The sequence below is a fragment of the Carettochelys insculpta genome, chromosome 1, assembly GCF_033958435.1.
Source record: "Carettochelys insculpta isolate YL-2023 chromosome 1, ASM3395843v1, whole genome shotgun sequence".
Lineage (NCBI taxonomy): Eukaryota > Metazoa > Chordata > Testudines > Carettochelyidae > Carettochelys > Carettochelys insculpta.
The window spans coordinates 304,014,877-304,041,806 of NC_134137.1; the positions used below are offsets into that span (position 1 = coordinate 304,014,877).

The 26,930-nt window shown below is 41.0% G+C and overlaps 1 protein-coding gene across 1 annotated transcript in view; it reads right to left on the reverse strand.

Moving 5' to 3' along the window:
• Nucleotides 1-26,930, reverse strand: part of OTOGL (otogelin like) — a 153,383-nt gene that overhangs the window by 99,182 nt on the left and 27,271 nt on the right. The window contains exons 12-22 of the mRNA XM_075003706.1: nt 26,649-26,794; nt 24,470-24,593; nt 20,032-20,209; nt 15,978-16,102; nt 13,837-14,046; nt 12,378-12,543; nt 9,630-9,704; nt 8,519-8,568; nt 7,342-7,504; nt 5,660-5,767; nt 4,313-4,451 (exon numbers count right to left, since the gene is read on the reverse strand). Coding sequence (XP_074859807.1) covers nt 4,313-4,451; nt 5,660-5,767; nt 7,342-7,504; nt 8,519-8,568; nt 9,630-9,704; nt 12,378-12,543; nt 13,837-14,046; nt 15,978-16,102; nt 20,032-20,209; nt 24,470-24,593; nt 26,649-26,794 — 1,484 coding nt within the window. The remainder of the gene's footprint in view (nt 1-4,312; nt 4,452-5,659; nt 5,768-7,341; nt 7,505-8,518; nt 8,569-9,629; nt 9,705-12,377; nt 12,544-13,836; nt 14,047-15,977; nt 16,103-20,031; nt 20,210-24,469; nt 24,594-26,648; nt 26,795-26,930) is intronic.

Sequence of the window (26,930 nt, forward strand, 5' to 3'; positions counted from 1 at the left end):
TAAATCCTCAAAATGCACCATTTCAAGTTGAGCTTAACTTGTTTTAACGCCAGTTAAGCACAACTCAAAATCCAGCTCCCCCTGGGCCCTGGCTCAACCCCCTGGTCCCAATTCAACCTCCCTCAGCCGCAGTACAAATTCCCCCTGGCCTGGGCTCAGTCTCCCCCTGCGCAGCTCCAGCTTAACCCCCCACTCCTAGCTCCAGCTCCAGCTCCAGCTCCAGCTCCAGCTCAACACCCCTGTGGCCTAGATCCAGCTCAACCCCCTGCACGCCGCTCCATCTCAACATCCCCGCTCACACACACGGCCCAGCTCCTGCTTAACTCCAATGCCCGCCCCCGCCCCGCAGCCCTAACCCACCCCAGGCTTAACCCCCCTGTCCCTTCCCATGGCCACAGCCCACCACCAGGCTTAACCCTCCCCAACTGCCTCGTACCCCGCCTCAGCCACAGGACTTACCTTTCAAAAGGAGCTCCAGGTGCTCCTGCAGCTTCCCTGGCTGCAGAACATGAGTTCCACCGGGGAGAAAAGCCGCCCCACGACTTTCTAGAAATGAGTTATGCTAGGGTGCATGGGAATGGAACCCTTGCATAAGTCAAGGGACTACTGTACTTTGTAGCAAATGGGTGAACAGAGCACAGACCTATGAAGCTGTGGGGGCGGGTCTACCACTTGCTCTGGTACTGAACTGCTATATATCCTTGGGCAAATTACTTCAATGGTTTGTGCCTGTTCCTGTTCTACCTTCTAACTGTCTGGTTTATTTAGATTACAAACTGTTAGGCAGAGAAAGAGTCTCTTATAATGCCTCTGCACAGTGCCTAGCAAAAAGGGATCTCAACCTCAGCCGGGATTTCTGAGCATAATAATAATAATAATAATAATAATAATAATGGAGATGACTGAAAAATGGGTAGGATAGTTAGGAGGAGAAGATCACTGCATATTCTAAATTAGGAATGAGCTACTATAACTGCAAAAAGTGGCCTCTTTCTTCATATAAATCTATTTGTTATCAATACACAAACAAGTTATACATAATTGGAGATACATGTCTCCTAGAGCTAGAGGGGAACTTGGGAGATCATTGAGTCTAATCCTCTGCTGTCTTGGCAGAATGAAGCACCATCCCTGATATCTATTTGCCCCAGTCCCTAAATGGCCTCCTCAAGGATTGAGCTCACAACTCTAGGTTTAGCAGGTCAATGTGCAAACCACTGATCTATCCCTCCCCCGAGTGCTTGTTTATGCATACAATGTGTATGCAAATGAACAAATGTGCAGAATCAAAGGCTGAGCCCTGGATCAATATGCATGTGAACCATCATGTTCATGCTCCCTCAAGTAACATGCCAATTACACCTATTTACATTATATGCAGTGTTTATGAAATATGATAGACAAGGTGGATACTTTAATATTCAGTTGGAGTATCTACAGCACATATACTCCAGAGTTCCAGCTAAATAAATTGAATTTAATGACTAGGAAGTTAAACAGTTTGACCTAAACCCCAGGACAAATATTTAAAGCAGAAACCTCCTATCCTTTCAGTAGGAGAGTCATGGAAACGGTCTGATAAATCATCATCATAACTATGGAACAAATAAGTCTTTTCACTGCCTCTAAACATTTTACATACACAGTGGAACAAATAACACTATTTACTCCAGCAATCATTATACAGTGCCTGGCTTGCAGTAAACAATCCTTCTGTAGGGGTGGTGAAATCCATCAGCACTACAGTGCAACCTGAGGACCATGAACAAATTAGCTATTGTGAACCAGGCATATCTTAATTTAAAAAAAAAAAAAAAACAAGCAGAGTTTGAAAGGTTTCCAGGTAGGCCTACCACTGCACCTGTCTCCAACATAACAAGGCTAGTACTGATATCACCAACCTACATAGGCAGCATTTTCATCACTTGTGTCATCTTGTTCACTGGATTAAAGGACGACAGGCAATGTGCCATATGCCTTTACTATGCAACTGCCAGCTCCATTCTTGGACTTTAGAACGCTATATGTTCCCAGCAATTAATTTAAAAAAAAAATAATAATCTGAAGAAGAATGGCAGGTGAAACTGGAATGGACAAGTGAAGGATCAGCAAGATAATCACAGCCTCCTAAAAGCTGTACTTGTCTAGCTGGGTGATTTACAGACTAAGAGATGGCTATTAATTTTCCAGCTCACGCATGCCAAAATGATTTTACAAATAAGGTAACATCAAGTTAAAAGATGTCCTGATACAGATCAGGAATTTAGTTATTTGTGGTTTTGTTTGTTTTGGCTTTTGGAAGAAGGTAGGTGTGAATCACCATTGTGAATCATACTCTGCAAATGGATGTAAAAACTCTAGACCAAAGATCCCCAAAATGTAGGTTCACATTGGTGTCACTTGGATAATTTTGCTTTATTTCGTACAGTTATGAGTATTTTATAAAGTTTCTGTGAAACATTTTGAATAATAATGTACGAGGAGCTGTGCTTTCTATTAGGCTATGTTTACACTTGCCCCCTTTTTAGAAGGGAGCATGGTAATCAGCCAGATAGGAGAATACTAATGAAGTGCCGCGATGACTATGCAACACTTCATTAGGCTCATTCTCCCCATGGCAACTTTGAAGTGTCAAACTTCAAAGTGCCAGCACGCCATGTAGCCGCAGGCAATTTGAAGTGCCTGCACTACTTCCAAATGCTTTCTTTATTCCCCAAAATTTGGGGCAAGTGTAGACATAGCCCTAGAGAGTTAAAAGTACCAGAGTCACACACTGGCATAGGAAAACATTCTTTTGTAAAACACTACTGGAATTCCAAACCAGATTCTCACTTCTAAACACTACCACAAGCACCAGCCAAGAAGAAGAAATAATTTACGTGTTTTTTAAAAACAGGAGGATGTGTTTAGAAATGTCAGTAATGGTATTTCTACATAAAATAGGCAAATAATGCAAATGTTTGTTATTAGGAACATTAGTACCTAGTGGCAAGCCAATCATAATAAAGAAATGTGTGGCTTTTTTATTCAATCAGCACACCTGAGTTTAAGTAGACACATGCATTTAGGGTCTAATCCAGATCCCGTTAAAGTTAATGGAAAGACTTCCCCTGATTTGGGCATTGTAGATCAGGCACCTAGAAACTATGCCAAGTGTACTTTATAAATGAATATGTGATACAAAACAAATCAATACACAGCCAAATAGAAGAGCTTTATCTAGCTGCACAGTAGTTTCCATGCTAGCTACTCTCACAGGAAAGCAGCCTCTGGATATGTTTACACTTCAGTTAGATGCCCGTGCCAGCTGTCAGTCTTGGACTCTTGGGACTCAGGCTAAAAGGCTGCTTAATTGCAGTGCAGACGTTCAGACTCAGGCTGCAGCCCAAGTTCTGGGAACCTTTCATCATGTAGGGTCCCAAAGCTAGGGCTCCACCCCCAGACCTAAACATCAATACCATAATTAAAGAGGCTTTCAGCTCAAGCCTGAGTTAGCATGTCCAGGCACGGGTTTCCAACTGCAGTGCAGACATAACCTGTGAGAGCAGCACAGCTGTCATTTTGAAACTGCATTATCACTTTTTATTGTTCTCTGAATCTCAGAGGGAAAAGTGCTAAGCAATTACTTACACAGTTAGCATGGCTTCTAGCAAGGTACAAATAATGGTCAGCCACTCTTAAACTGTTCCTATGCCTTCCATGATCCACTGCTCGTTTTAAGGCTGACAACTTATTCCTCAGGGTTGAGTATAGAAATTAAGACAGCCTTTACTCCAAAGAGCTTAAATCTAAAAGAAACATAGGGAGGAGCAAAGAGGGAACTCCAGTTGTGGAGATGGCTTGATGAGAGTGGTCTCTACACACCCCTTTGATTGGTCTTCCTTCATCATGGTAGGGCAGAGAAGGATCTTGTCTTTTATTTGGCCTTGGAACATCTATGGCCATTATGGTTAAAAAAAAATCATCACCATCATATTCAAAACTGTGTTCTCACAAAAAGCCATTTGTAGGATAGTTCTGTATAGATTTCACTTCTCCCTTACATCTCTGTTGCACTCTCTTTATTAATGGCTTTTTTCTGCATATCAGCTATTGATTCGAAAAAATGTGGAGGCTGACTTTGCAAGTCCAGTTCTCTGTTTCTTTAATAATTTTATATCTTTTGTGTGTGTGCGTGTGTGTGTATATATAAACACATACTATATCTATATATAGGTTTACACACACACACACACACACACACACACACACACACACACACACACTTACTTACTTACTTACTTACTTACAGGAGTGAGAAAAATTCTCCTACCTTCACTATATAAGCTCGGCAGTCACTGATGTAATCATATTCCAGCCCATCAAAAGTGTAATAATGTCGATCCCCATAAACCGTACACATGGCAGGACATGGATAACTGGTACATGTGAATACCCCACGCCTGCAAACACTACAAAGGCAAGACAGTCCATTACACATCAGAGAAAGGCTATTTTCATTTCAAACCCTCCTTATTTTTCAAGGAAGGTGGTTTTTTTGTTTTTGTTTTTGTTTTTTAACATTCTTTATTTTGACTTGTGACAAAAAAAAAATCAAAGAAGGGGAAAATGTGCATGCCCAGAGTTGTGCTGCATGCTGCCCTGGAACTGTGAGCTTGCTAGGGTTGCAGAAGTGGCAAAAGTGTGGCCTTAAACTCACATATTTGAAAAATAATGTGCAGAAAATTATTATGAAAACCCTACTGATTCTGTGGTACATGAGAGCATTCCTGCTGCCTCTGTGGGGTGGATGGAAACTCCAGCACCATGATGCCACTAAACAGTACCTACATCTGATTCTCACAATACTAAAGACTTTCTGTTCTTGATTCATTTTGATTTTTTCGTGAGACAGAATCTACATTTGTTCAATACGGGAAGATCTTCTGTTACTCTCAGTTGGATTTCCTTGTCCCAAATGAGGCCCATAGTTGCTTATATTTGGAGAGCAAAATTTTGCTGTCAAGTAAATGGAGTTGTTCTTTTCTAAATGACAACATTTCCAGTGCCTCTGGTTATGCATGTTTAATTAATTTTATGGGCTCATACAATTTGCTAATAACATTTTCACACTGCCACTAAATTGTATCTGCAAGCTGACTACAAAGCAAGTGAAAACAGGCTATCACCCACCCCAGTCATATTTTTTTCTCACTTGCATAACTATGGTTGTACCAATGGAGGCCAGGTTGGAGAGAGGTAAAAGTAATCCAGGTATGATCTTTTCAATTTTAAACGCATTTTAATGCTGTTTAGTTATAGTTCTATTTCCTTTAATTTTTTTATAAAACTTTTGTTCATAGTCTTGGTTAATGAGCACATTCTGGTATCCACACTTATGCTAAGTAGATCTCATCCTGCATTAAGCCCCAAGCTGTATTGGAAGACAGCATGTCAGCTCATCTAGTGGTATCCTGAACTACCAAACAACCAGCTTCCTCACCCTTAATTTTATATGCAACTTTTCTCTTGTATACTTCTTCACAGTTTCTCTTTCTTCATGTTTCCCTTCCCTTGCCACCATGTTTTTCAGTATAGGTTCAAATTTTGAAGTATAAAAGTTCACTTTATTATTAGGCAGTGAGGTTGTGGAAATATGTAAAGCATGATAGTCACTAACCAGGTATAGCAAGGTGTAGATATCACTTCTCCAGACAGGTACTCCCAATCTTTCCAGGTACATGGACAACTCTCAGGAACATAACATTTCCCTTTATGCTCTGCCATCCTTCAAGATAGAAAAAAACCCACAATTTGGTTCTCTATTTGAGATAATTTCATGTTATTGTTTAAAGCGAAAAGCTAACTACCTAAAGTATGGGATTTCTGCTGTTTTCTATGGAATGCTGCTGGTCACTGGAGAACCTACTGATGATCCAGAGAACTGGCTAATCCTACTGTGTTGCTTGTGTACCATTTTTTTTTTTTTTGCAACAGCATTACACTGCTGATTCATATTTAGTCAGAAATTCACTATAACCCCACATCCTTTTTTGCAGTACTCCTTCCTGGACAATTTCAATTTTGTATTTGTACAGTTGATTATGCCTTCCAGTGCATAGTACTTTGCACTAGTCCTTATTGAATTTTATCCTGTTTATTTCAGATCATTTCTCCAGTTTACCCAGATGGTTTTGATTTCTTATCCTATACTCCACAACACTTACAATTCCTCCCAGCCTGGTATCAAACACAAAAATCTTAAGTGTACTCTACCATTATTCAAATCATTCATAAAGATATTGAACAGAACTGGAGCCACAGATCCCTATGGGACTCCATGCTATGTGCCCTTCCAGCTTGATTGTGAACTATCGATAACTACTCTGAGTATGTTTTTTAACCAGTTATGCACCTGCCTCACAATACATTCATCTAAGCCGTATCTCTAATTTGTTCATGAAAAGCTCATTTGAGACCATATCAAAAGCTTTAAAGTCAGGATATATTGCATCTACTGCTTCCCCTCCAGCCACAAGGCTCTTTAAAAACTCTGTCAAAGAAGGATATTAGGTTAGGCAGATTTGAAAATTGCTGGGTAATTAATACAGTATTGTGATCAGTTTATTGTGATATACATTGTCACCATATGTTGAGTTAGTTCAATAGCATGATTGTCAGGAAGTGTCCCAAGAAAGGGGGTAAGAGTGGAGCATGGTATACATTTTGCAATAAGTACTTGTGAGTGAATGAAAGAACCATTTTCTTAGATGCTCTGGATCAACCTCTTGTGGAGCTCCTTAGACAGGTCTCCCCAGAGAGTTACAAAGAGTTACAATGGCTAGCCTAGGTAAGGTAGAAATGAATGGAGGCCTTTTGTTATTTTAAAATTTTTTTTTCTTAATGTTATGCTTTGTTCCTGTGGCTTAATAAACCTGTTTATTATATTGACCTTAGGAAGACCGTTTTGGGTCACCACACCTGTGGACATAGACTCCCAAAGGGAAGAACCACAGGTTCCAAACTCACAAGGCTACGTAGAGTCAATGCACAGGGTCCTGTAGCCTAGGACCATATCTGAGATGGGAGAGCAGCAGAATTCCATGCAGAAAAGGCAAGGCAGGAGACCTAGTGCCTCTGGGGATTGCACTCACAGAGACAACAAAAAGGGTCAGTGGCACAGTTAGCCTGGTAACCATGACAATTATTATTTTACATCTCAGGAGAAAAAAAAGAGCATGATCAATTCATTCATTTGCAGGCAAATCAGAAGGAGAGAAAAGACAGTATGCAAGGGGTCCCATGAAAGAAAAAAGTATTCCTATCCCCCTGGCTGTACTAAACACTCTGGTTTACACTTACCCTGGGGGGCAGAGACAACCACTTGCACATGGCGGTGATGGCACACATGTGAAGTTCATGGCAAGATTTGCACAGGAAATTTCACAGTTCACACCTGCTGCTGGTAAGCCAGGCACTGGATATCTGCAGTCATAGTAGATTTTTCCTTCAGGGCACGTGTGAACTTCAAATGTAAAATGCAAATTGAATGAGGTCAGCAGCTCCTTTGCACTGAAGATTCTAATTATTTTAATTCACAATTTACTTTTTAAAAGTGTTAATGAATAAAACGTACTATTTAAACTACATGAATTTTATATGAGTTCAGCTGCAATTAAAGTGAAAATTTTGCGTATCTCATACAGCTGGAAGGGACCTTGAAAATTCATTAAGTCCAGTCCCCTGCACTCACAGCAGGACTTATTACAATCCTTGACAATTTTTTTTCTTTTTTTTTTTAAATCTAACCTACCCCAGACCTTTGAAAGGCCCCCTCAAGGACTGAGTTTACAAGCCTGGGTTTACACAAGGTTAGTGTTCTAACCACTGAGCTATCCCTTTCCCACTGCAATTTTTTTGTTTATAGCCTCTAAATTTTTGTTTATGTTCTATATAATTATATCATTAAAAATATCTATTAACTAAGGTTCAAAATTGCAAACTTCAGTGCCTATAATTAGGCATATAAAGCAAGGCACCATTGGCCAGATCCACAGCCATTATAGTCAATTACCAATCACTTCAATGTGCTTTGGATCACCCCTTAGTGAAGTGGCTTGATTTTCAGAGGTCTGGAGCACTCACAAGTCCCATCAGAAATCCAGCTGAAATTTCACCTCATTTACAGTTCTGAAAGTCAGGTTTCTTCTTTTAGGTGCTTTAATAGGGATTTTGGGGGCATTAATTTTAGGTGTCAATGTCTGAAAATTTTGACCTATGTCTCATGCTTTTAACAATTTTACTTAAGTGATTTATATTTACATTCAGTGAATATAGATTGCATTGAAAATTGCTGTGACTTGCACTCCTAAACTAATTAGGTCAAGATAAGTATCTTTAGACTGAAAAAACATTGTAACAAAATGTGGTAATATTTAGCATCTGATAAGATGTATTTTGAATAGCAAATAGCAAATAAATGAATACTCAATAGCAAACATTTTTCCTGTGCAACTGTAAAATCAAGAATGTAAATCACCTGCTGTTGTAGCAGTTTCAGTGCATTTCATTGTTCCATCCAAACACTGGCTGGTGTAAAGAAACAAATCATCTTTATTTCAGGAAAAATAAAATCACACAACCGCTGTGTATGTTAAAAAACAACTTAGCAATTAGAGAGCATTCTAAAAATGCTACTTAATTTACACACTTTAGATCAAGAGGGGAATGAGCATTAAACTCTACAAGTCTCAAATCCATTCAAAATTTTGTGCATAATTTATTTATATTGATACAAGAACTGGGTGTCTCAGGGTACTGGTAATGTGATACATCCCAGATTAACCATGTGCACTCCATGAGTTTGCACAGACCCCATTGCAGGGAAACAACATGACACAACTGCAAGGGTGGGGGAGGGGTGCATGGCACTAATCAGCACAACAGTGCAACACCGCTCACTCGAACTGGCCCAGCCACCTCTCTGTCATGACTGAGCCAAACCTCAGCAGCACCACCGCCTGGTGTGCTGAGTCATACACCACTCACTGACGTTTGACATGGCCACCTCTCAGTCTTAACAGAGGGGTGACCACAAGCAGTTGATCAGCCTTGAGACCCTGTGTGTTGGGACTCAACAGCACTTATTGAAATTGGGCAGCCACATCAAACGTGAGCAGAATGGGGCCACATGACATGAGGCGAGCGGTGGTGAACAGCTAGGATCAGGAGGATCCTCCCTAGCCCAGGATGGGAGGAGAGGATTGAGCTGTGGGAAGGAAAATCCCTGGGGAGATGGGTGGGAATGAGTTGTTGGCTGAGGGAGGGGTGTTGGAAGCCTGCAGATGGAGAAGGGCTGTAGTCAGTAGGGGGCAATGAGGCACAGTGACTTTGGGAAAGGTGCAGAATATTGAGACATGGTGGGCTGAACTGTTTCTCTGGGTTTAAGAGGCCTTTTTTATAACATATATTAAATCCAGTGTCTTTCAAGGTTTCCTTTTCCAACATACAAAATAAACGTGGACCTGGAAGCAGTGAGGCCCCAGTTCCAAATTAAGAACCACAGAGGCACAGGGGTCAGCTCATACTGTTCTACTAACAGGTCAGGGCCTGGGTGAGTCAAAGATAGAACTCTTAATGTCAAAACCTACCAGGAGCCTGACTGTGTGGGCAGGATTTCCCCAGGCTGGAAGACTTTGCCTTTGTAATGACAACGACAGCTAGATCTGTGAAAACAAAGCTTATGTATATGGGTATAAAATCTATACGAAATAGGGTATAAGGATACATCACTCTTCAAAGCCTAAGAAGGACTGAGCTGCTTATTTTGATTTACGCTGCAAGCTTAACATAAGGCAAGACATAAAGGGTGAAATCTTGGCCCTCTTGAAGTCTATTGGAATTTTGCCACTGATGTCAGCTGGGCCAGGATTTCACTCATATCCTGTAATGATCTTTGAATTACTTATTTGCTGTTTCCGTGTGTTTAGAAAGCAGCTTTTCTTCCCAGTTACAGAATGAGTATACCAGGACATAGCCTGATTTACAGAATGGTGTTCCAAAATCATAGGAACATAAGAATTGCCATGCTGAATCAGACATGAACTACACCTGGGGCTTGTCTACACTACCACCCTCCTTCGAAGGAAGGATGGTAATTAGGGTGTTGGGAGTTTACTAATGAAGCGCTGCGCTGCATACACAGCGCTTCATTAAGCAAATTCCCCCCATGGCATCTTCGACTACCAACTCACGTCTAGCCACGGCTCACCTGCCGGTACTTCGAAGTGCCAGGGCAACTTCGAAGTCCCTTTACTCCTCAAATCAAAATTGAAATTGAAGTTTTCAACCTCTCTCCAAAATTGTTTCTGTCGTTAATTATAACAACTCTGGACAATGTTTATAACCATACAAACATCCAATACTTTTTTGAACCTTCTTAAGCTCTTGACCTCAGTGACTTCCTATAAGAACATCCACACTAGGCCAAACCAAAGGTCCGTCTAGCCCAGTATTCTGTCTGCCCACAGAGCCCAATGCCAGATGCCCCAGAGGGAGTGATCAGAACAGGTAATCACAAAAGCAATTCCTCTCCTGGCATCTATTTCCAACCTCTGACAAACAGAGGCTAGGGACACCACTCCTACCCATCCTGGCTAATATCCATTGATGGACCTAACGTCCATGAATTTATCTAGTTCTTTTTTGAACCCTGGTAAAGTCTTGGAATTCACAACCTCCTCTGGCAAGGAGTTTCATGGACCTATGTGATGTGTGAAAGAAAATTTCTCTTTCTTAGTTTTAAACTTGCTACCTATTAATTTTAATCTTTGATTCCAATTCTTTTGTTATGGGAACAAGTAAGTAACTTTTCCTTATTCATTTTTTCCACACTAGTCATGATTTTTATACTTCTGTCATATCCCCCTTAGTCTCCTTTTTTCTAAGCTAAAAAGTCCCAATCTTTTCAATCTTTCTTTATATGACACCCATTCCTGTAGCAATGAGTTCCAAACGTAATTACATACTATGAAAAAAGGCATTTCCTTTTGTAATGCCCATGGACAATGGGTTGTCAGCATAAGGGATTAAACCTGCAACCTTAAGGGCTATAGCCCTGTGCTCTACCACATGAGCTAAAAACCAACTGGCTCTCAGCCAAGGCTGTAGAGCAGAGACTTCACTAACCCAAGTAGGTGGTCTCAGTGCCTCTGGGGTTATATTTTTATTGATTGTAAACTTCCCATCTTATAATTTAATTGAATGTGTCCTATGTGACATGGAGAGCAGAAGTTAAAGATCAACTTTCTCTATTATTTGGTCCACTTCTGTCATGTCCCCTCCCTTTTGTATCCCTTGGAATGTAAATCTAACCCTTTCAATCTCTCTTCATATGAGATTTTTTCCTACGGTCTTAAACATCATCACCTACATGTCTGCAATATCTTTCCTTCATTTTTTAAGAATGGGTGACCAGTAGTGCAAATAGTATTCCATGAGAGGCTGCACCTTTGATTTAAATAGATGCATTATGATAGTAAATACCGTAGACCCCCAACTTATGCAGGGGTTGCGCTCTCACAATCCCCACGCAAGTCAAATTTCTCACGCAACTCATGGTAGAGCCAGGAAACTGATGAGGGCACCAGCCCTGGTCAGTTTCCTGGCTCCAGCAAGTGGAGGGAAGCTGAGGACCAGGCAGCAACCCAGCCCTCAGGTCCCCTCCACTTGCAGAGCTGGGAAACTGACCAGGGCTGGTGCCCTCATCAGTTTCCCAACTCCTGGTCAGTGGCAGCAGCTGAGATCCTGACTCTTGGCTGCCGCCACTAACAGGAGCTGCTGCCGCCACTGACTGAAGCAGTTTCTCCACTCTTTGCAGTGGCAGTAGCCAGATGCCACCCCTGGCAGAATTGGGAAATCTCTCCTGGCAGTGGCAGCCGCCCAGCCTCTACCTCCACTGACAGGAGACAGCAGTCGTGTTAACCCATATGTAGGGGGTTTACTGCGATACAGAATTATCAGTTTCCTTAGGTAGCCTTATGTAATTTTTGGCTGCTATTGTGCACTGACCAGAGATCTTCAATGAGCTGACTACAGTGTCAGAGATGTCTCTTTCTTAACTTGATGTAGTTAATTTAGAACCCTGAAAGGCATACAACTCATTTAAATGTTTCCCTCACATGCACATTACTTTCCATTTAGTGACACTGAATCAGTAAATCACTTTTCTTGTTGGCCATCAGTCAGCAATTATCCTATCATCGGCAAATAATTGATACAGTAATAATTGATACAGTGTCGGAGAAAGGAGAACACAAAATGAGATGCAAGAAAGAGTTCTAAAGACTTGCTGCAAAGCACCATACCCAGTATATTCAGAACAATGTAATATGACTTACATTGGCACACAAAAGTTGATTGATTCTTCAAAGTATTTCCCATCAGGACAATTGCATCCTTCAGCACAGTCCTCATTACAGACATGCAAAGCAGAGAGGGAAGAACAGGAGTGTTTGCAAAAAGAAGAGCACAGATGATAGAGCATACCACTTTGGCACACGACACCTAGGTAGGAAACAACATCATCTTATGAAGTTACAGTAAAAACACTTCGATGCATTCATGACAGTGTGAGATAACACAGTAAGGCTACGTCTACACGTGCACGCTACATCAAAATAGCTAATTTCGAAGTAGCGACATCGAAATAGCCTATTTCGATGAATAACGTCTACACGTCCTCCAGGGCTGGCAACGTCGATGTTCAACTTCGACGTTGCTCAGCCCAACATCGAAATAGGCGCCGCGAGGGAACGTCTACACGCCAAAGTAGCACACATCGAAATAAGGGAGCCAGGCACAGCTGCAGACAGGGTCACGGGGCGGACTCAACAGCAAGTCGCTCCCTTAAAGGGCCCCTCCCAGACACACTTTCATTAAACAGTGCAAGATACACAGAGCCAACAACTAGTTGCAGACCCTGTATATGCAGCACGGACCCCCAGCTGCAGCAGCAGCAGCCAGAAGCCCTGGGCTAAGGGCTGCTGCACACGGTGACCACAGAGCCCCGCAAGGGCTGGAGAGAGAGTATCTCTCAACCCCCCAGCTGATGGCCGCCATGGAGGACACCGCTATTTCGATGTTGCGGGACGCGGATCGTCTACACGTCCCTACTTCGATGTTGAACGTCGAAGTAGGGCGCTATTCCCATCCCCTCATGGGGTTAGCGACTTCGACGTCTCGCCGCCTAACGTCGATTTCAACTTCCAAATAGCGCCCAACACGTGTAGCCGCGACGGGCGCTATTTCGAAGTTACTGCCGCTACTTCGAAGTAGCGTGCACGTGTAGACGCAGCTTAAGATATACTATCCCAAATTACTGCAGAGATGTGCTGGGGTTTAATCATGTGATTCTCAGCTACACCTCAGCCCAACTCTGATTTCAAGTGTGTCAGAAATGTCACTATGGTGAGGCTTTAAATGGTTAAATTCAGATTCCTTTTTTGTTAAGAAAAACCCTTGAAAAAATTATGTGTTTCAAAGTATATTCAATATCTTTCTAATAACTCAGGTTTCTACTGGAGAAGAAAAATGATCCAGAGGCTAGGACAGTAGCCAAGGATTTGGAAGACTGGCGTTACATCTCTGTTCCCCCTTCCACATCACACACATCACCCTTCCTTCCAAAGAGTAACACCTTTAGCCCAGCAAGTGCATCTGTTGTGTATTATGTTTGTGGTTAAACATCCTCAAGCATGATTCTAGCTTCCAACACAAAGCAAAGATCTGTTTTAGTTCAAAGAATGCCTAATCATTCCTCATTTCTAAAACTACTCTTCCTTGGGAAAAGTTACTCACCACAGTATGAAACATGAGATCTGAAATCAATAGCAATTCCATGCTTGCCACAGATATAGGCGTAGTGTGCGAGTGCATTACACAAACAGCTGCTTCCACATTTACAGGCATCAAAACGGCACAGCTGATAGTATAATCCTGGACTGATGTATGGGTGACACGGAGCAAAAAGTTCTTGATTGATGATATCACAGTGGGATGCATAGCCAACTAAGGAAAGGCAACATTTTCTTTTTTGGCAGTACCCATGATAACATATCAATCAAAAATAAACAGCAAAGAGTATCAACAGCACATCAATTCGTACAACTGTGCCATAAAACTTCTCCATAAAGTAGTCCCATAAAATACAGTTATATTTCAGCAAGGAACTTGGCTTCAATCAGAATATGTAGCTAAATAAAAATCTATACTTAGGCAAAGGAAACACATAAATGGAAACAGACTATATTTCTAAAGGACAAGGAACGTCATTGGGGATTTGCAACAGCCAAACTTTTCTAGGCATAGAGGCTGGGGAATTACTATAAATGGGAGCTTTGGGACACAATTGTCCCAAGACTACTGCTCTCTCTACATGTCTCATAATACTTTTTGGAGTTACTGACTTTTTGCTGACCTGCCCATTGAAATTCTTATATGGTCCGAAATACTCCATTATTTCTGCTTTGATGCTCAGCCCATCTCATGCTTTCACTCATTTTATCTCATGGCATTAAGAGAAGCAGAATGACCGAATGCTTGGCTGTTATATGGTGAAATAGCTGCCACAGAGAAAATCACAGGTGGCCAGTTCAACTGCATGGTTGGGACCTAATCCAGCCCACCATGGTAATGCTGAAGTAATTCCTCCACTCTACTTGGCACTGATAAGGCCTCAATTAGAATAATGTGTCCAGTTCTGGGCACCACACTTTGGAAAGGATGTGGACTTACTGCTGCACTTGGAGTCTTCTACAGTACTTTGATCCTTGGATGCCTACAGTAAGATGAGCATGTATGTCCTTTGAACTCAAATAAAAGGCTGAGAGCAGAGCAAACTCAGATCTCTGATGGCTTTTGCCACCAATCACACATCTCTTTGAGCCCTCCCACCTGTTAGACCCTTCTGTAGCCCTCTCCTAGAGATGTCAAGAGGGCTCAGGTCTCTGATAATGATCTTTCCATTCAGCCACATCAACCCCACTGTCCTTGTGCGTGCTGTATGAGATGGCATCCATCCCCAGCCACTACAGCTGCTCTGTATCACTCACCCATGCTGCTTTCCTGTCTGAGACAGGGGATGAAACTTGACAGCAGAGCAAGGCAGGGCAATCTTTCAGACAGGCCAGAGGAAGGAAGAGGGTATCTTGGGGGGAAAGGTGGGGAGATGACTCTACACAAATAGTCCAAAGCTGGCCCATTGGCACTGACCACAGATAACCATAGCACGCTAGAAACAGTCTAGTCCTGAAGCTATAAAACACCATAGGATTCACTAGCTTCCTAAGAATTAAAGATTATTCTGGACTCTGTGCTTATATTGGCCTGCTAGACCAAGGACTGTGAGCTCAATCCTTGAGGGGGCCACTAAAAGTTCTGGGGCAAATAGATTTAAAAAAAAAATCTGTCAGGAATGGTGCTTGGTCCTGGTGTACTCAATGATCTGTTAAGGTCCCTTCAGCTCTGTGAGATAGGTACATCTTCCTACTCAGGGCTCTGTCTCCTTGGTTTCAGGGGAGGTACTGCCTGATTAAGGAACTGAGGATTACGCACAAAAACTTTAAAAATACTAAGTCTAAACAATTCCCAGGGATAAGACACAATCACTGTGAGCTACACATGCATATCAGACAGGAAACCTAACAGCCTTCAAAACATGCTTATGTTTCTTCAAAGGAAAGTTAAACACACCTAAAATTATGTAATCACCTTTGCATATGCGAAAGGTTATTTCCATTTGTATGTTAAGGGCATTACGCACACCAAAGGAAAGGGTTAGGAAATAGAAAAAAAATCAGTATATATGTAGAACTGAAGTAAAACCAATACCCAGAGATAATCCACAACAATGAAGCTCAGATAGAATGGGAAGAACAAAGCCTTGATCTAGTAATATGGTTAAGAAAAATCTAAGTCAACATTCCAAAGGAAGACTGTACCATTTTGTTGATTTATGTTGCAAGGATCAACCACAGGAACATTGACAGGCACAAAACAAGCTGAGGAAACCTTCCATGCATTGGCATGAAGCTGTGGGGTTCCTTCAATCATCCCTGCTGGAGACCTGCAGGTCAAAGGAAAGACAAAGTAAAAGATGAGCATTGCCTAGTAGAAGGGCTTCTCACACAGACTAGTGATTGCATTTTTACAGCTATCTCACACTCATCCATCGTTTCCACGCAACAGTGGAACTTCCCTGCCACAGTTTGCGTGAGAATCTTTACAAAGGAATGAAATGAACAAAACTCTCATAAAAACATTCTTCTTTACAATGGGTAAATACCACCTTCAAAATTGTAAAGACTATTTAGTCTTTCATCTATTTAGTATGCCTGGTATAGGTACAGCAATGTTTTGGAAAGTTAAGTATACTTAGGGTGACCATATCTCCCTGTGCCAAATACGAGACAGAGAGATATGGGGCAAGGGGCAGCTCCTCCAAGCCCTGGGCAGCTGGGAAGGAGGCGGCAGCTCCTGGCACTCCGCAGAAGCCCCAGGGAAGCCACAGCCGCTGGTGCTCCCGAGGAGACCAGGGAAGCCACAGCTGCCAGCCTCCCTGGGGAAGGTATAACTGCCCATGCTCCCCCTGCTTCCATGTGGGGGCGGGGTGCAAATACAGTACAATGAGTCCCTTTTAAAAAAAAAGTCAGGATGTCTTTTTGGTGTCCCAAATATGGGATCGTCCCACCCAATACAGGATGGTCACCCTAAGTATACTTAATTAAGGCCTATCCCGTGTCCTTTGCATTATTACAAACATTCAGCAAAACGTTTGCCAAATCTCTGCTATAACTTCTTTATAACATTCTTGACTCATTTCCTCTAATATAAATGAATTTGTGGCTGACAGATGCTCTTGTTCATCTCAGGCATTGTTTTTAAAAGTGCCTCAGTGATTTAGGATTACCAATTCCCAAGTGAGCTTTGTGGTTCTAAATCACTTGGACACGTCTGCAAACTTAGATCGCTCAGTATCATCTTGCCATAGAATTCAAGATGGTGATGCTGCAAAGGGCCAGAGAGATACAGACGCAAACTCGCTTCAGCTTTGACACACATTTCTGTTTTCAGATAAATGTCAAATTTCTGTATGATAGATATTTACCTGAAAACTGGACATATGTATAGATTCTGGAACAGCAGTACTATCCCAGGCCCATGGTATTTGATCCATCACAAAAGAGAAGAGTCTTCATAACACATTTTTTAAAAACTCATTAAAACCAGGAAAACAAACATGAATCTTCTTTCAGGTTTCTTGCCCCCATTTGTCAGAATTACCCCAGCAAACAACAACTCCTAATTCTTATTTAGCACTTTTCATCAGTAGATCTCAAAGCATGTTACAAAAGGAGGACAGTAGTATTATCCTCACTTTACACATGGTGAAACTGAGGCACGGAGCTGTGAAGTGACTTGCCCAAGATCACCTCACAGGCCAGTGGCAAGGCTAGGACCAAAGTCTTCTGAGCCCTGCTCCATTGTCTAAGCTACACTGCATCCAGTGTATGGAATTTGAACCATAAGAACCCAACTCACTGCAAAAAGAATGACAATTTCAGAGGATGGAATAAAAATTTAGGATGGGATTTTCCAAAGTATTCAATGTTGGCCTTATGCTTTGAAGTCAGCTTCACCGCTGACATCAAAGGCAACAAGTTATGACAGAACAGAGAGCTGTTGAAAATTCTATCCTTAAAAAACACTTTAAAGGACTTCAGTAATTGTTTGTTTCTATTCTTCTTTTTCTTTAGAAAGAAAAATGATCTATAACTGACCTATTTTATTATTAAATGCAAATCAAATTACTTTGTAAAACATTATCTAAAAAAAGGAAACCAATGTTCATGTCTAAGTATAAACTACATAATGTTCTTTTCCACAACCTATTCAAAGGCAATAAATTTCTAATACTAAAGTTGCTCTCATCAATTCCAAAGTTGCTGACCAGTCAGATGGCCCATAACCTCTTGCTTGTGGTAGCAAAATTAACCCCAGAGCATGTATAAGTAACAGACACTAGCTGTTGTTGTGGTCATGAACATAAACCTGAGCTACTTCCTTCTACTGACCACATAGGTTCACAAGTCAAAGAGCCTCAAACACATAAGCAAGTTCACCATTCAATACATTCTTTCACAAAAGCATTTTTAGCCTTCCAAGTAGTACAGTACAAGTCAGGTTCAGTTTCAGCTAATATTTTACTGATTCTGAAACTTCTGACTTTACTTCCACCCCACGTGATGATGTTCATATTAAGTTTGATGAGCCATTACCAAGAACAGCATTTGGCCACTCCTAAAAGTAATCTACTTAATGAAGCCTCAAAAAACTGACAAATAGCCAGATCTCAATGATTTGTATTGTTGTATTCAGTATGTCAAACAAATATACTTTCTATAAAGAATTGGAATAAAGTCTGAAGGATTTTCAGGGATGTAAAGTCTGACTGAAGGGAAGAGAGAAGGATGTTCTTGGTTATTAAGGGATTCTTCTGTTCTTAAGTTTAAAGAAAAAAAATCAAGCAATAATAAGGGTCTAGAAATCAATTGAGAATGGCAGCAATATTGGATGCTGTCATTTTTTTCCTGGCTCTGATGTCCTGTGATGACAGTTTGGATGCAAAGGCTCTTCCAGGAAATACCAGGACTAACACATTTGAATAAACAGATGGCTTGTTACTCTTTCTTAAAAAGGAAGAAGGTGTCTAGTAATGTAGAAGGTAGTTTCTTGCCGTACCATGGTCAAGAAATAAATCAGCATGGTCACAGAAAGGCTGTTTCCCTTGGTTTAAAAAGTCATATCCAGCCCATAAACCAAATAAGAGCAAAAGGTTTTACAAAAACAAAAAGTTAATCTGCTAGAAAGTGAATGTTATTTATAGCTCAGAGAATCCCAACTTCAACCCACCAGCAGAGAACGCTGAAATGACTCAAAATCCCATCAACTGTTCTCAGTCTTTCTGGTGCTGCAATTCTAATACAACCAAGACGTAAAGAAACCATTAATCCTTTTGTGCTGGTGTTTCCCAGTAAATCCATCACCAGCAGTGGACGTCATGCAAGGAAATCTGATCTCTGGCGTCAAAGGGTTAAACAATGATACAGGATGTGTCTTCTGTTAAACATTTGCTTTTACTCCTTTGGGGAATGAATCATCTCTCTGTCCTCTGAAACCCAGGTAGTAATTCCTGTGGTGTGCTGTCACTAAATCTAGTAGAGAGGATGAATACGCTGTGGGATGCAATCAAACTCCTAAGTTTATTTTTTTGTTTGACTAATGATAAATATGTTAACTAATATGCTCTTAGGAAAACATAACTGCACAACCATGATCTTGGCAGACATAGATCTGCAATTCATAGACATACATCTGCCAATTCAAAGCACAAACGAGATGTAAGAGATGAAAGCAATCCCTTGATCAATTTAGTGCCTGCATTTTAATACAATGTAGAAAAACACAATATAGACATAGTCTGTGTGTTAGATAAATCTCTAGTGGTTCATTTTTCTATCTCTGCACTACCATAAATAATCATTTACATTTATATATTGTTTTGCATCCAAGCATCTCAAAACACTTTGCAGACATTAGTGAGTTAACCAATTTTACTATGTAGTACGTAAGACATAGTCCCATTTTTACACATGAGTAAACTGAAGCAGAGAGGCAAAATCACACTACAGAGCCCAGAATAAAGTCCTGAGGTGAAATCTTCATCCCACTGAAGTGAGTCATTGACTTCAATAGCACAGAATTTCATATCAGAAATCCTGACATCTAGGCCCTTTTCTAATCTCCAGAACACATCGCGTGGGAGCACTGAGTGAACCAATTCAATGTTAAAAATGTAAATAGCTGACATTCTTGTACTCACGTGTTTTTAACTGATTGGTTTATCAGAATCTGAAAGTGTTAGTGAAATGACTAACAACTGATCAATATTTCACATTTTTAAATTCAGTCTAGACATATATAAAACAAACTTACAGAAAATCATCTCTTAAGTTCCCATTAAAAGTTCCACATAGGCCTAGTGTTCTTCTCTTCCAGTTGGTATTGACTTGTATATATAGTCTTTCTGCATCTTTAGCAAATTGAATCTTTAAACCAAATCTAGTTTTCAACTGCACAAACAAAGAAGAAAGGTTCCGAATTTCGATATCCTCTGCACAGAACAGAAAAAAAAGAGTAATTTTTCCTCAGTTTAAATATTTCCTACAGAAACTAACTCCATGGTTTTAAATGCTTCAACTTAAAAACAAAAAAAAAAATTTGCAAATTATAGTTATGAAATTAAGAAATATGTCAAATCTCAGAACACTCTCCCTGTCCCAGCCCAGTCTCCACCAAAGCTAATGGAGACATATATATACCACACTGTGACACAGAAGCCCATTTGTGTGTCAGGTCTGAGAAATGTGCTGCCATATCCACAACACTGACTCGCTGTGGTTATCAGGTATCTAAAAGCCGTCATATAACTTGCCACCGGAAAACTAATAACTTACGAATCATTAGTATTTTTATGTGATAGACGTGCACAGAGTACACGAAAAGTTATGGATACATACTGAAATGTCAGGGGAGAGTTTGTGAACACATCTGCCCTAGACAAATAAAAATAAATGTGTATTTGCTTCTTTGACCAGCTCTGTTGTCAGGCAGAGACAAGGAAGGCCTATTTATGTATTAGGTAAACTAAGATACTAAGTGGGAGGAGATGACAGCTTCCAGCAAAAAAGAGAAACTTTATCCCAGATATCAAGACAGGGGCCCTGAACCTCAAGTGATAAGCAGCAGATTATATACCATATTACTGTATTACAAGTGTATTATGTGAGATGTTTAATGAAAACCTATGACATACTAGTGATTAATAATGAAAGCCTATGACATACTAGTGATTAATAGGATTGTAAAATATACATATATTAACACCTTAAAAGGAATTATGGACACTCATAGGTATCAAACTTTATAGTCTATGTCCAGACAAAGAGAGAAAGAGGCGTCCCCAGACAGGAAGGGATGTGCAGCTATTCACTTGTCTCCTGTATAAATTAAACATGGTGGAATCAAACCAATAGAAGACCCATTTGCTTATAGTGGGAGGGGAACACCACAAGAAGACAACAGCATAAGGTCATCCTATCTTGAAATAAGGTCATTGAATTTTGGAAGATACCTAAGCAAAGAGAGAAGCTATCTCTGGCATCCACCACTAGTCAGACAAGAGGACTGAGCTCTTGCAAGGTGAGTGATATGTCCTTCAACCAAGGCGGGGAGGGTTAAAGTCTCTTGAAACTGAATATAGGTGAGAAACCTGCTTCAGTAAAGATCTTTCATGTAGGAAAACATAGAAAACCAGCAACTTGTCCATCTGTGGAAGGTCATGACCAAGGGAAATTCAGCCATAGCTGGGAAGAAGGAAGACTACTGAGGAAAAGCATCTTGATGAAAGCCTGTATCTTGTTTCATTAAGTTTAAAATTTCCAGATGCATGTTTTCACTTGTATTTGCTTGTGGTCATTTCTAAATGTATGTCTTTCAGTTGGCTTAATCTGTGTCCTATTGTTACTAAATGTTTTATTTTTAATACAAACCTACTCAATGTTGTATTTGCAGGGAATGATATATATATCCCAATTAAATAAATAAGATCTCATGTGTCTCAAGGTATGTTTACACTAGAGCATAAAGTTGATTTTAAGGGACTTGGTTCGATTTTATAATGTACCTGTCTTCACTGCAAATATCTTTAGGCTGATTTTATGGGGTGCTCAAGCTGACTTTGGTTCCCTGCCCATTTCACAAGGAGTAATGCCAAGTTCAAATTGACAAGGTTGACTTAAGGCTAGTGTAGAAATTGAGTTATTTCAAATCACCTTTATTGGCCTCCCGAAGTATCCCACAGTGCCCGAGAAGGCTGGGCACTTCTGGGAACATGGTTTTGGGGAAATTCAAGAACAGGAGTAGATCGGGGTCATGTAGCTGATTGTAACCAAGGCTGGTAGAAACCGGAGTGTGGCTGCAGATAAACTGTTGGGGTCAGTACCACTGAAGTTGGGCTGTTTAGTGCATACACACACTCAAGGAGTGACCTGTATGTTTGTAGGATAGCTGTCAGCATTCGAGACTGGGAGCTACAGTGGTACGGTATTTTTAAATTCCCAGGGCATCAAAGCACAAGATGACACATCCCCTAGCTGGTTTGGATTGCACCCCCCCAAACCCTGAGGTACACCCTCAAAACTGACAGGATGAACCAGATGCCACAACTGCAGTGTACTGTAATCTGCATACAAATGCATGAGTCACATTCCTGTATGTGTCAGCTACTAGAACAGAGACCAGTCTCTCATTCTCCTTTCTTTGACAAGACAGCAACAACATTATCATGCCTCAGGTGAGAAGAATGACAGTGCCATTGACATAACAAAACAGCAATCATGTGGTACTCTAAAGACTAATAAAATGATTTATTAGAACCACTTTAGGTCTGTCCCACTAGGTCTGTTCCACGAAAGCTCATCACCTAATAAATCATTTTGTTAGTCTTTAAAGTGCTATATGACTGCTGTTTTCTTTTGTTAGAATACAGGCTAACACAACTACCTCTCTGCTACAGTCCCACTGAGGATAAAGTCAAGGGAGAATGCGGCTCTATTCCAGTATCTGCCAAAGACTTCCTGTGTGACTTAGGATAAATTATTCAATCTCCGTACCTCAGCTTTCTCATCTGACAAAATGGGAAAAGAACAATTTTCTTGATTCTTAGGGGAGCTAAGAATTATTTAACACCTATTTGTAAGGTGCATTAATGTCTTCATGCAGAACATATTACCTAAGAACTTCATTATTAATACTACATTTCACCTGCAAGCAAAGCCCTCTACAATACCCAGCCCATTTTCCTAATAAAGCCCTTAAGCTGCAACTACACGGCCCCTCCCTTTTGGAAGGGGTGCGCAAATGCAGCTGATAAAAAATGCAAATGAAGTGAAGATTTACAAATCTCATGCCTCATTTTCATACTCATGCGATCATGCTTCTAGAAGAGACATTTTCTAGAAAAAAGAACAGCCGTGCAGATGGGGCTCCTTTGAAAAGAAACCCCCTTTTCAAAAGCACCCTTCTTCCTCATTTGTTTCAGGAATAAGGGTCTTCCAAAAACAGGATTTCTTTTTGAAGGAACCCCGTCTACACAGTTGTTTTTTTTTCCCCCTAAAATATCACTTCTGGGAATACGACTGCAGAAGTATGAACATGAGGCACAAGTTTTGTAAATCTGATCTTATTTTGCATTTTTGATTAGCCATACTTGCATGCCCCTTCCAAAAGGGGGGACCATATAGATGCAGCTTTAGAGTGAGCAACGGAAAATTTACATACTTTGTATCCAGTTATGATCCATAGTGGTTGGGTCCCTGCAGTTGCAAACATTTTAAACCCAGTACATCATTGTAGCTAATTTACATAACACTCTTTTGCCTAAACTGCAATGTAAATGATTTGCAGCTTCAGACAAAACCTGTCAGTGTATGAGCCTTTAAAGTGCTCCTGCTGATAGCCAAACATTCATCTATCCAGAGTTTAACAACATGTCCTAGCTCTAATGCCAAGATATTTGTCATAGATACATGCTGTAGGTACCTTACAAGAATATTCCACAAGGCACTGAGGATACAAAGGTGGAGCTTCTTAACTACCTTTCCAAACTTTCAGTGCTTAGAGCTTTAATTGTTTTTGGCTGGGGGAAGGGGCTGCTAAGCAGCATCTTAACTTTTGAATTCCTTGGCTCATATATTTGTCTTTCATAATTAAAATATTCTGTTGAAAGGTTTCCTCCTGACCCCACTAATTTGTTTACAGATATTCACAAACAACTTCAGTGTAACAAATTTGTCTGAGCAGAAGACATAATCAAATGCTAGCTTCACTCTTAACTTCCAAGACACTAGAATCTCACTAGTTACCTCTCAGGCAGGTAAACATTGTTCCACAGTTTTAAAAGCAGGGAAATTGAGACAAAAAGGTGAACTAACTTGCCGGAAGTCACACAGCAAATCAGTATCAGAGTCAAACACTCACCATTCTTATTTCTCAGTCCCATGCAGATGCCTTTAAACCAAGCTGTGCCTAGTTTGCATTCTGAAATATGTTCCAATAAACCTCATTTAAGCAGGATCATCCCTTTAGTATCAGGATGATCCTGCAAAAAAATCAGAATGGCTGACATCTGTAGGTGTCCTTGCATTTATGACACAGGGATTCCTCTCTACTACATACAGTTATTGTACAATATATGAAAGGTAAGTCTTTTAATAGTAGCTAGCACCTTTCATGGTATGTGTAGAAAAGTGCAATAAAAAGCATTATAAAATCGAAAGGCAAAAATGTGAACTCTAATGCATGGTTTTCTTACCATTAAAGTTAAAACTGTGGCTAGGGCCAATTTGGACTTCGCCATCCCTGGTAAGAGTCACTTGCTTATTCATATCATCTTCAAGAACAAGTGTTACAGACTGGATGCAGCCATAGTTGAGGTTCTGTGTGAAAATGAATTTTATCAACAGACAGAATTTTGCACAAGGAGTTTTTTACTAATTCTGAATTAAACTTCAGTGTGTTCATCCAAAGCTAGTGAAGAAAATACTCGGCTAAAGCAACCACCAGCATGCTTTATCAGATATGTTTGTCATCTTCCACCAACCAGAATGTTAAACTAGAAGCATCAGAGAGGAGGAAATACAGGAAGCCAGATGCAAATATTGAGTGCAAAGCACACAGAGACGTGCCATACATGATTGTCTGGTGTGTGGAACCAATTATGCAAAAAGCATAGTGGCAGGCAAACTCAGGCCCATATGGGCCTTGAGCCCACTCAGGAATTTACTGAATGAAATGTTGCTCTGAGCAGGAATGAGGGTCTGGCCCACAGCCAATTGAAGGATCAAAGACTAAACCTATAATCCACTGGCTTGCATTGATTTGGCACGGGAGGCTCAGGGTCCCTGCACTCCGCAGTGGGATAAGCCAGTGCTGGCACTCTGCTGCAGGGGGCAGAAGCCCCAGGCCTCAAAGGATGAATCAAGGCAAGTCACCAGCCACATCCAGCCCATGGGCTCTACCTGGTGAAGAGGGGAAGCATCTCTGCACTGGAATGACAGCACAGGGAAGCTCCATTCCTGCAGCCTCCTCCCTTATCACTCACATTGACTAGGAATCGCAGACAGTGGGAGTGGTGGATAGCTTTACTTGCAAACACAGGGCAGTGCAAAGCCACCTGTCCCCTCCCAGGGGCTATGACAGGAAGAGGCCCCAATCCCCTGCCCCCTCCAACACCCTTCTTCCCACCCAGACCCCACACTCCAACCTCCAGCCCACTCTTGCCCACCCCAGCCCACTCCTGTACTCCCTCCTACCTCAGCTCCCCACCCCCACTGCGCTGCTCCTGCATCCCTCTCCTGCCCGGATCCTGCACTCCCACCCAGCTCCTGCACATCTGTCATCAGCCCACTTCCTGGAAGCCTCATGCCATACACTGAATCACTCATTTTGTCCCCACCCCAGATCCTAGGGGGGCTTCACAAAAGGTACTAGCCCCTGGCTCCCAGAAGAGTTAATCCAGCCCTGGGAGAAGCCCTGACACTGGGCATCTACTCACCCATGGGGCTGGAGTGCCAGGGGAACCCTGGTGCCCCTAGACGCATGAGGTGAATGTCTTATTTTCTGCATATCAAAGTTGGAGGCCACATTCAGGAGGGTATTTTTGTTTGTTTGTTTTTGTTTTGTTTAGTTGTTGTTTTTTCTTCTCATTCACTTGTGGACTGAGTTTTCTGTTGATCAGTGGCTGCTGACCCAAAAAAGATTCCCCTGCCTAGATACCTCAAAGTTTTAGGAGGGACCTATAGTCATACTAACAAAAGACCTTTTCCTTTCCCTTTGGAAAACAGGCATGACCTTTGACTCCAGAAAAAGATTATAAACCTCCAAAAATATGTTAAAATAACATCAAGTATTTAACCTTTTCAAAAAGAAGGAAATTAAAAGTTAAGGTTTCAGTTATCTCAGACCACTAAATTATCCTGAACTCTTCAACCACAAACCGATATGGATGGCAGGTAATGTTTTAATATTTTGGTGAACTTCTCAAACGAACTGTTCCAAGGCAAGTGATATCCTAGAAAACAACAAATAAGCGTCTCAAGCGGCTAAGATATCTCTCCTACCTAGCTGGCAGTATATTAAACCTGCCAGTTCTTTCAGCAAAAGCATTTTTCTGTCTAAAACACCTGCTCATGCTGTAACCAAATATGTAGATACCTGTGTAATCATGCATGAATGAAAAGGTCTGTAGACTTTATCCTAGAAAGGCAGCAATTGATTTCACAAAGGGCAATAGTGGTAATTGAAATAAAACACAATTCATGCTCAAACTATATTTAGCTACTCAATGTAAAAACCAGCTAAACTGTTTCAATTTTGTTTCTGGCATTTTTTACTACTAAGCATGCCAGGTTAATACACAGTGGCTGGCTACAGAAGATTACCTGAAAATTTTACGTACACATTTATCATTTCAAATTCAAGTGTGACCTTACCTGACCACACGGAGCTTTCTGTAAAGTGACTGTGAATTTGTCTTTCCCAGTGCCTTTTACCAGTATGTACTGACAACTCCCAAGAAAGGTATAATGACGACCGTCAAATGTTGTGAAATGAGAATCACCTACGATAGCGCATTCAGCTTGAGAGAAAGAACAATGTTAAATAAATAGGGAAGTTCATTTGCATAGACCTATATCATGGAGTCAGAGATGGAAAAGAAGCAATACAGGCACATTTTCCTACCACCTATTCTCAAGCACATTTTCCAGCCTAAT